We start from the raw sequence: 11047 nt of genomic DNA on the forward strand, positions 1-11047 counted from the left end.
GTGTAGGGGTGTGTGATTCACCCTTGGTGATATAGATGTGGAGCGAGTCAGACTGCCTGTGAACTGCTCTAGTCTTGAGGTGACTGTGATGACAGGCTGATGGTGAGTTTGTCTTCCAACCATAAATTATAAGAACTACGACTGAAATTGACCTTATGGGTGAGTGGGCCAACATCCCTTGTGTGAGTGTATATATGAGGGTGTGTGTGCGAATGTATGTATATGCATCACGACTTAAGCTAGCTTGCTAAATAACCTTTTGCCCCCTAGACATTCTAGCCTGCATATACCATTTCCTCCCTTTTCTTGTACCATTCCTTTGTCTTAAAATCGATGTAACTCAATCCATCCGTTCACTTACCATACAGTTTTTTTTTCATCAACAGTTATTTGTCTATATTTACAAATGTTTGCTACAATTTTCAATTACTATTATCTTTCTGTAAGAATTTCAATGTTTCATTCCCTAATCAAATGGGCATATAACAGCAAGACAGCCAAGATCTTTAGCGAGGCACAACTTTAAGTATGGGTGTACCTGATGAGACCCAGTATGGTGTACCTGATGGGACCCAGTATGGTGTACCTGATGGGACCCATGTTGCAAAATGGATGCAACACATGTTGAACAGAGTTCCCTCATAAGGGACAGTAGCAGGATGGGTTGAAATGATCATTGTACAAAATAAAGATTAATACCAAATCCATCTTCTGGTTATTTAAGAAATTATCTGATCTTCATATATATATATATATATATATATATATATATATGTACACACGAGTAAGCACATAAACACAAAACAAGATGAAAAAAATCTACTTCTTGAATACTGAAGGTAGGGTACCATGCTTCTTTATTAAAGCTGCAAAAACATCACAAAAACCAAACTGTTAGTTAGGGTTTCATATCTCCATTCGGCGGACAGTTATGATCAAGCCTTGATCACAATTGTCTGATGAATGAAAACATGAAACTCTGAGTAACAGATTTTTGTAATGTTTTTGTGGCTTTAATTAAAAAGTATATATATATATATATATATATATATATATATATATATATATATATATATATATATATATATATATGTATGTATATATATATATATGTATATATATATGTATATATATGTATGCATGTATATATGTGTATATATATACATATATATACATATATACACACACACATATATACATATATATATATATGTATATATATATGTATATATATGTATGCATGTATATATGTATATATATATACATATATATACATATATACACACACACATATATACATATATATATACACATATACATACATACATACATACATGCATACATGCATATATATATATATATATATATATATATATATATATATATATATATAGTTTTAGGGAAAATAACCAATTTTCAAGAACTCATCAATGAAAATCCACTATCCCATATAGAAAAATTAATAATTAAAAGCACAATAAATGAGTATAATATAAAGTAAAGTAAATATCATAAGATAAATATAATAAAAAGATTACACGTGTTTCATAACCAATTTTCAAATAGAAAAGAAATTTAAATCGATTAAAATCAATTGAAATTATCGAAAATAAGTTCTATTCAAAAATATAGCTACTCGTCAGATCGTAAGTAGAACAATAATTAGATATATATCTCAACCAACAATAAGTACCAAATGAATTAATATGAAATACTTATTATATAAAGATAGAAAAATTATTTAAAAAATATCATAATATCAAAATAATAACCATTCAATAATCATCCCTTCATCCATAATAATAACATGTATATTATATACAAAAAACATCTTACCTAAATTATCATTGTTTTAAATTATCATTGTTTTAAATACAAGTTGAACAAAGTTTAAGTTTAAAATAATAATGAAGATAAAATTAGTACATATTTAACCGGTGTAATAGTTAAAGCTATACTATTTAAAGCTAAAGACGTTTATTTAATTATGATTAAAGATCAATTGAATAATAGAAAAATACAAGATTATTTATTTCTACAAACGTAATAATAAAAAATATGAATGAAAAAATTATGAATGGAAAAAATTATGAATGAAAAAATTAGGAAAGAAAAAATTATTAAGAATAAAAGGTTAAACTTTATATATAAAGATTTTCTACTATTTGAAAATAATATGTATTCTTGTTTTTATACTATTCATTTGATTCTTTATAGATTATTTTAATAGATAACTTATTTAACACTATATTATTTAGAAGTTATAGTTTCATTTCAACATAATATTAGAACTTCGATTGGAATAGTGTTGATATATTTTCGATTATTTTTGATTAATATTATTTGATTAATTACTAATCCTTATAGTTTATAATATCGTTAAAGTTTTTTTAAAATCAAAACTTTGTATATATATATAAAGTTTAACCTTTTATTCTTAATAATTTTTTCTTTCCTAATTTTTTCATTCATAATTTTTTCCATTCATAATTTTCTCATTCATATTTTTTATTATTACGTTTGTAGAAATAAATAATCTTGTATTTTTCTATTATTCAATTGATCTTTAATCATAATTAAATAAACGTCTTTAGCTTTAAATAGTATAGCTTTAACTATTACACCGGTTAAATATGTACTAATTTTATCTTCATTATTATTTTAAACTTAAACTTTGTTCAACTTGTATTTAAAACAATGATAATTTAAAACAATGATAATTTAGGTAAGATGTTTTTTGTATATAATATACATGTTATTATTATGGATGAAGGGATGATTATTGAATGGTTATTATTTTGATATTATGATATTTTTTAAATAATTTTTCTATCTTTATATAATAAGTATTTCATATTAATTCATTTGGTACTTATTGTTGGTTGAGATATATATCTAATTATTGTTCTACTTACGATCTGACGAGTAGCTATATTTTTGAATAGAACTTATTTTCGATAATTTCAATTGATTTTAATCGATTTAAATTTCTTTTCTATTTGAAAATTGGTTATGAAACACGTGTAATCTTTTATTATATTTATCTTATGATATTTACTTTACTTTATATTATACTCATTTATTGTGCTTTTAATTATTAATTTTTCTATATGGGATAGTGGATATTCATTGATGAGTTCTTGAAAATTGGTTATTTTCCCTAAAACTATATATATTTTATATATACTTTATCTATAAGGCTCAATTTAATTTTAATTTTTTATAAATTGATTTTAATTGAGTTTTTTACCTGTAATTTTGGATTTTGTCCCTAATAATATTATATATATATATATATATATATATATATATATATATATATATATACATATATATATGTATATAAAAATTTAAATGAGAGTTTTGACACTAATATCCATTATTATTGAAGTTTATTCCTATGTCAACATTTCTGTATAAGGTTATATTTAACTGTCAAATTCAAGTTAGATAAGAAAATATATATATAAATTTTCAGGATGAGATAAAAATCCAAGGCGTTGAAAGATTTTAGAACATTTATAAATAGAAGGTCTTACAGCTGTTTCTGGGATATTTTATATATCCCTTCATCAAAGACTGTGTGAGAAAATCGTTAAGCAATAGTTATTTTACACTCAACAGTTCTTTTTACACTCTCATATCTTTCTCTCTCCATCACCGTCACCTCCTCATTCCTACTATCAATTTATCTTGACTGACCACTAACCAGTACACTTTCCCTCTCTTCATCTCTTTATTATCCCTCTCCCCACTTTTCTTTTTTCTTTGCTTCTTTTTTTTTCTTTGCTTCTTTTTTTTTCTTTTCTTTGTTCCTCTCTTCCTGTTTTTGATTTGACCTTACAAATACAATCCCAATTTTAAGTCACTTTAAATAAAACCCTCGATTCAATAACACCGTGTACAAACTCTATACTTGGAATGACCAATTTTAAATACTATTGGATTTTCCTCACAAGGTACTAGAATCTTATATGTATACCATTCTGCCTAAATAATGGATCTAAATATGCAATATCCCTGCATTTCTCACGTCTATTTTCATTCCTCCACTTCACTCTCTATTTTGTATCTTATCTAAAATAACTATTGCTTAACCATTTTCTCACACCATCTCCAATGAAGGGTGAAATAAAATATCCCAGAAACAGCTGTAAGACCTTCTATTTATAAATGTTCTAAAATCTCTCACAGTCTTGGATTTTTATCTCATTCTGAAATTTTTTTAATATATAGACATGCTGATATATGACCTATGTTGGACTCCTTATTTGCATAATCACTGAACCTGGAGCTTAGCTATAGTCTGTCCATAGCACTTACTCAGCATTACCTGACACCTTTGAGTGTCATTGACACTATTACTTCTCATAGCCTCTCTCTCTCTATATATATATATGTATATATATGTATATATATGTATATATATATATATATATATATAAATTTTATAAAGAATATTCAAAAGGAATATTTTATTGAGCTTATATTAAGTGCTCTATTACTTTGAGCAAATAGATATATATATATATGTTTTTGTATCATTAATAAATTTATAAAATTATTAATAATATTCACAGGAAATCAATATTCAAATTTCGAAAGATATATGTTTAATGAGACACGGTAATATTTTGAATTATAATTAAATTAAAATTTAAGATGCACAAAATATAAATATATATAAAAAATATAAATGTACATAAAAATACATGTGTATATAAATGCATATAAAAACGCATGCGTAATTGAGTATAAATATTATGAAAGTGTAAAAATTAAAAAACTAAAAAGCATCTGACGATCGTTTCACAGACATTATTGCAACCAGAATGTAATCAGAAAAGATAGGCATATTGGCAATAATTCCGCTCTTCGGAGATGAATGGAGTTATTATATACGTGTTAAAAACGAATGGTATATATAATAAGATGATATTAATTAAAATATTAAAATGTATACTGTCCTTTAAGAGTTTGTAAAAGTAATCCCTCCTATAATTTGGAAAATTCATATTTTTCGTTTGTGGAAATTTTAACACGTATATAATAACTCCATTCATCTCCGAAGAGCGGAATTATTGCCAATATGCCTATCTTTTCTGATTACATTGTGGTTGCAATAATGTCTGTGAAACGATCGTCAGATGCTTTTTAGTTTTTTAATTCTTACACTTTCATAATATTTATACTCAATTACACATACATTTTTATATGCATTTATATACACATGTATTTTTATGTACATTTATATTTTTTACATATATTTATATTTTGTACATCTTAAATTTTAATTTAATTATAATTCAAAATATTACCGTGTCACATTAAACATATATTTTTCGAAATTTGAATATTGATTTCCTGTGAATATTATTAATAATTTTATAAATTTATGAATGATATAAAAACATATATAAAAACATATATATATATATATATATATATATATATACAGTCGACCATGTGATTTCAATTTGCATTGGGTCTCCTTGGTGGTGGGTACTTGTTGCCACTGAGGAGATCCAAGGCAGATTGAAACCACATGATCGACTATCATAATATTCTGTCCTTTAAAATATATTAAGAATATATAAATTTTGTGCATTTTCCTTCTTTTGTTCTATATTTTTTCAGTACAACTCACCACATGGGGAAAATCTCTTCAACGAAATTCTTTACTATATGTATGTATATGTGTGTGTGTGTGTGTGTGTGTGTGTGTGTGAGTGCATGCGTGTGTGTGTATGTACTATGTATGTATGAATGTATGTATGTATGTATTCTGTATTCTTTTATTCTTCTGCATGTTTCAGTCACCATTTAACTGTGGCCATACTGGAGCACTGCCTTGAAGAGTTTTTAGTCAAATGAATCAACCCCAGTGCTTATTTCATTTTTAAAGCTGGGTACTTATTTTATCGGTCTCTTTTTGCAGAACCTCTAAGTTAGGGAATGTAAACACACCAATACCAGTTGTCAAGTGATAATGGGAGGACAAACACAGACATGAAGACACACATAGAGTGACAGAGACAGACAGAAAAAGGGAAAATGTTCCTTGCATTTGAGAACTATGGAAATATTTTAAAAAAGAATTTCATTTAATTTTTCCACAATTTAATTGCTTTTCATGAAAAAGTCACCAAGACTGAAACTGGTACTACAATGTTCTTCATGCTAAAATTATTTTAGCATTTTCTACCTTGTCTTATTTTCCTTACACATATTGACTTGTGTGTTCCTTTTCAACTTTCTACATATATATGATGGACTGTTTCCATCTACCATATCCACTTGCAAGGCTTTGGTTGGCCTGAGACTATAGTAGCACATCACAAAGAAGCTTATCGTGTTTGTGTATGCATATGTGTTTGTATACTTCATTTTGTTTTTGTTTATATTTTAAGAGTTGAAGTACGTAACTAGAAAGGAAGGATTAAATAAAAATGAATTTAAAAAAAAAAACTTTGAACTTTGTTATGGGATAACTTAAATGTTTTGCACCATATATTGGCATATTTCTGGATTATTATTATTATTTCATTACTATAGTTCTAAGGCTAACTCTGAATGTCTCTATTAAAAATATATACATAAATATTTGTAGGTATATATATATATATATATATATATGTATATATATTACAGAGATGTACTTGCATAGCAAGTGACCTGATCTGAGATCGTGTGCTGGAACGAAAACAATTGCAGCGTGGAAGGTGTTTATAAGCCATTTAAAATAACGCACAAAAACCATCAGATTCACTTCAACAGTTAAATTTAATATGTCAAAATATTTTCGGCGCTTTGAGACCGCGACTTGTTCAGCACAATTTTGTCAGTGAACAGGTCGCAGTCTCAAAGCGACAAAAATATTTTGACAAATTAAATTTAAATGTTGAAGTGAATCTGATGGTTTTTGTGTGTTATTTTAGATGGCTTATAAACACCTTCCACGCTGCAATTGTTATATATATATATATATATATATATATAAATATATATACTTAGTCCAACCCATGCTAGCATGGAAAGCAGACGTTAAACGATTAAACGAACATATATACATATGTATATATATATATATATATATATTTTGCTTATTGCAGATGCAAAATGACCAGAAATAAGAACATATGCAAAGGTAACACATCAACTCTTAAAATCAGTGCAAGTCAAGAATCAGGCTGTGTACTGCTAAAGTCTGAAGAAACTTATTCAAACATGAATCCAAGCTTAAAATGGTCTCCAGGAATCTATGAAAGCGAGGGATATTGGGGGCTATAGATAAAACACCCTCCTTAACCTGTTTATAATCCTGATATTGAATATCTTTACACACAACCTATCATATATACATGCCGACAAAAATTTCAATGTTGAGCAATTTGGTCTTTTTCTTCTATATTTTGGAAATTTTCCTTTTTTAAGTAAGTCATGCTATTAACATGAAAATCTGAAAAATATACATTATCTTATTTCACCTGTTTCGGTCTTAGACTGCAGCCATGCTGGGGCACCAGCTTGATGATGAATAATTTCTGAATGATGTATTTTTAATTTAAAGATTAAAAAATGTTTTAAAAAATTATTCTTTTTGTTTTAATTTATTTTTTAATTAATTCATCATCGTCATTATCATTACCACCACACCACCACCACCTCCACCACCAACACCACCATCATCATAATCATCATTATTATTATTATTAAGGCAGTGAGCTGACAGAATTGTTAGCACGCTGGATGAAATGCTTAGTGGTATTTCACCTGTTGTTATGTTCTGAGTTCAAATTCCACCAATGTTGATTTCACCTTTCATCCTTTCAGGGTTGATAAATTCAGTACCAGTTCAGTACTGGGGGGGGGGATATAATCGACTAGCTCCCTCCCCCAAATTTCGAGCCTTGTGCCTATAACAGAAAGGATCATTATCATCATCATCATCGTTGTTGTTGTTATTATTATTATTATTAAAGTGAAAGTGGAGATAACTGCCAGCATTCCAGAAAAAATGCTTAGTGACACTTTATCTGTCTTCAGGTTTGTAGTTCAAATTCCACTGAAGATAGCTTTGCCGTTATCCTTTTAGAGGTCAATGACCACTGAACACTGGGTTTGATGTAACCAACTCCCTCCCCCAAATTTCAGGCCTTGTGCTTACAGTAGAATGGATTATTACTATTTGGTTTCCAATTTTGGCACAAAGCCAGCAATTTAGGAGAGAGGCTAGTCGAAACCTTCAATTGACTTTGCTAAAGCCTTCAGTTCTGTGCCACACAAACTACTCAGGGCAAAACTCTCTGCAATGGGTATAAAAGATGATCTCTACTACTGTTTAAAGTCCTTCATTCTTGGTTGGAAAGAAGTAGTCACTGTTGTAGGACATCATTCTTCACCTTATGAAATGGCATCAGATGTACCACAGGGATCTGTTCATGGACCCTGTTGTTTGCTACATATATTAATAACATAGATGCCAACTTGAAGAATTCTACAGTGTTGAAATATGCAGGTGATATCAAGTTGTACATTGAAATAAAATGAACAGATCCTATAAACTAAGATCCTTCTTGTAATTAGACTTGGATGCAATGCAAGGATGGACTACCAACAAGCAACTCAAGTTCACTGTTGGCAAGTGTTTCACTATGCATTCTGGGGGGGAAAAAAACTCAGCTTTTACATACTCCCTTAACAAGATCAATCTTAAGAAGTCTGTTAATGAATGTGATCCAGGTATTACCGTCAACAGGAATTTGTGTTGGACAAACCACATCTCTGAGATTGTCAAGAAAGCTGAAGGAGTCTTAGCATTATTCAGTAAGATCTTTGTCAGCTGCTCTCTAGCAATCTATCTAAAGATGTATCTGGCTTATGGTATGATCACATTTAGAGTTTGCATCACCAGCCTGGAACCCCTGACTTTCTTGTCATATCAATCTCCTGGAAACTGTTCAGAAATGTGCAAAGCAGACAAATACCCACCATCAGGATTCTACCATACTCTGAACGTCTTACTTCCCTGAACATGGACACATTAAAGCTCCAACTGACCTGGTAGACATCCATAGAATCATTCACCATCTTTCCAACAACAACTTTGGATACCTTTTTGAATTCCATATGTCTAACACTAGTAGACATGCTTACAAAATCAAAAACCAACACAGCACCCATGACTTTCAGAAACACTTTTTCATACTCAGAATTGCAGAACCATGGATTAAACTTCCTGAAATTTACCAACAGCACACCTGCTCGTTTCTTCTTCTTCCTGTTTTTTAAAAGATTTTTTTCACCGTCCACTTCCTGTGCATATATTATGTATTGTTAATGCAGTTTTGATTGCTTTCTCCGATGAGCTGTTGTGCACTTGAACACTGTATAGAATAAGTTCATTATTATGTATATAAATACATTGACCCTATTGATCAATTACTACTTATTTTATCAATGTTGAAAGGATGAAAGGCAAGATCACCCTCGGCTAGATTTGACCTTGCTTTTCATCCTTTCAGGCTTGATAAAATAAATGCCGGTTGCACTCTGAGATTGATGTAATCAAATAAGCCCAATCCCACTAGAATTTCTGGCCTTGTTACCAATCTTGAAACCATTTCAATTGGTAGAATTGTTAGCACATGGACAAAATAACAAAATTCTTAGCAACATTTCTTGTGACTTTTCTTGTTTTGAGTTCAAATACTAATGATATCAACTTTGTCTTTCATCTTTTCAGGTTTGATAAGATAAAGGGCCAGTCAAGTACTCTAGCTGATGTAATCAACTAACCCCTTATTCCCTAAGATTGCTGAGCTTTTCCCAGAATTTGAAATAATTTATGGTAACAAGCTGGCAGACGTTTTTGTTCCTTGGACAGAATGCTTAGCAGCATTTCTTCCAGTTCTTTACATTCTGGGTTCAAATCCCACCAAGGTTAACTTTGCCTTTCATTCTTTCAGAGCCAATATAATAAAGTACCAGTCAAGTACTGATATTTATGAAATAGACTACCCACTTCTACCTAAATCTGCTTGCCTTATACCAAAATTTGAAATCGTCGCCGTCGTCGTTATCATTAAGGTTGTGAGCTGGCAGAATTGTTAGCACTCTGGACAGAATGCTAAAATGCCACTTCACTTGTTGCTACATTATGAATTTAAATTCTATCAAGACTGACTTTTCATCCTTTTAGGGTCGATAAATTAAGTACCAGTGAAACACTGGGGTCGATGTAACCAAATTCCCCACAAAATTTCTGGCTTTTTGTCTATAGTAGAAAGGTTTGTTATTATTATTATTATTATTATTATTATTATCATTATTATTATTGTTAAGGTGGCAACTTAATGGAATCATTAACACAACAGGAAAAATGGTTTCTAGCATTTGTTTCTAGCTGTTTGAATTCCAAATTCATGTACAGTCAAGGTTTACTTTGCCTTAGGATCAATGAAATAAGTATCAGTTGATCACTGGGGTTGATTTTTGTGATAACAATAATTATTCAAAATCAATATCCTTATTATTCTATATTCAAAGGTAACAAGCTAGCAGAACTGTTAAAATGTCAGGCAAAAGTATTGGCAGCATTTTGTCTATCTTTGCATTCTGAGTTCAAATGCTGCTAAGGTTAACTTCCCTCTTCATTCTTTCAGGGTTAATGAAATAAGGACCAATTCAGCATTGGACCAATGTAATCAACTTGCTCTTTCCATAAAATGTCAGACTTTGTGCCTATAGTAGAAACGATTCTTATTCTGCATTCAGTTTAAGTAAATTTGCTTTGAATACACAACTGATAACATAGTTATAAATCTTTCTCTCCCCTAGGAATTACAAGCTTTGTCTCTTGTATTCTTACAGTCAATAGCATGAAAAGAAATCAGTTAAACCTTTGATAAAATACACTAAGTAAACATTCCCAGGCACCAAAGTCAGGCATCGGGCTTGATCATAGCCGCAGTCCAATGACCGAAACAATTAAAAGATAAAAGACAACTGGAGTAAATGTATATTCTTAAGGTAACAGGTAACACTA

At 29.6% G+C, this 11047-nt stretch overlaps 1 protein-coding gene across 2 annotated transcripts in view; it reads left to right on the forward strand.

Annotated features, from left to right (window-relative positions):
- Positions 1-7595, forward strand: part of LOC106873229 (uncharacterized) — a 57559-nt gene extending 49964 nt beyond the window's left edge. The window contains exon 12 of one of the 2 annotated variants that reach the window (XM_089361192.1): positions 5939-6745. In XM_089361192.1, coding sequence (XP_089217318.1) covers positions 5939-5987 — 49 coding nt within the window. In that variant the 3' untranslated portion in view covers positions 5988-6745. Of the gene's footprint in view, positions 1-5938; positions 6746-7112 lie in introns of those variants that run through there. The other variant, XM_014920501.3, reaches the window with a different exon arrangement.
- The last annotated feature ends 3452 nt before the right edge of the window (positions 7596-11047 follow it).

Source organism: Octopus bimaculoides, chromosome 12 (genome assembly GCF_046866305.1).
Source record: "Octopus bimaculoides isolate indiv1 chromosome 12, ASM4686630v1, whole genome shotgun sequence".
In the NCBI taxonomy this organism is placed as follows: Eukaryota; Metazoa; Mollusca; class Cephalopoda; order Octopoda; family Octopodidae; genus Octopus; species Octopus bimaculoides.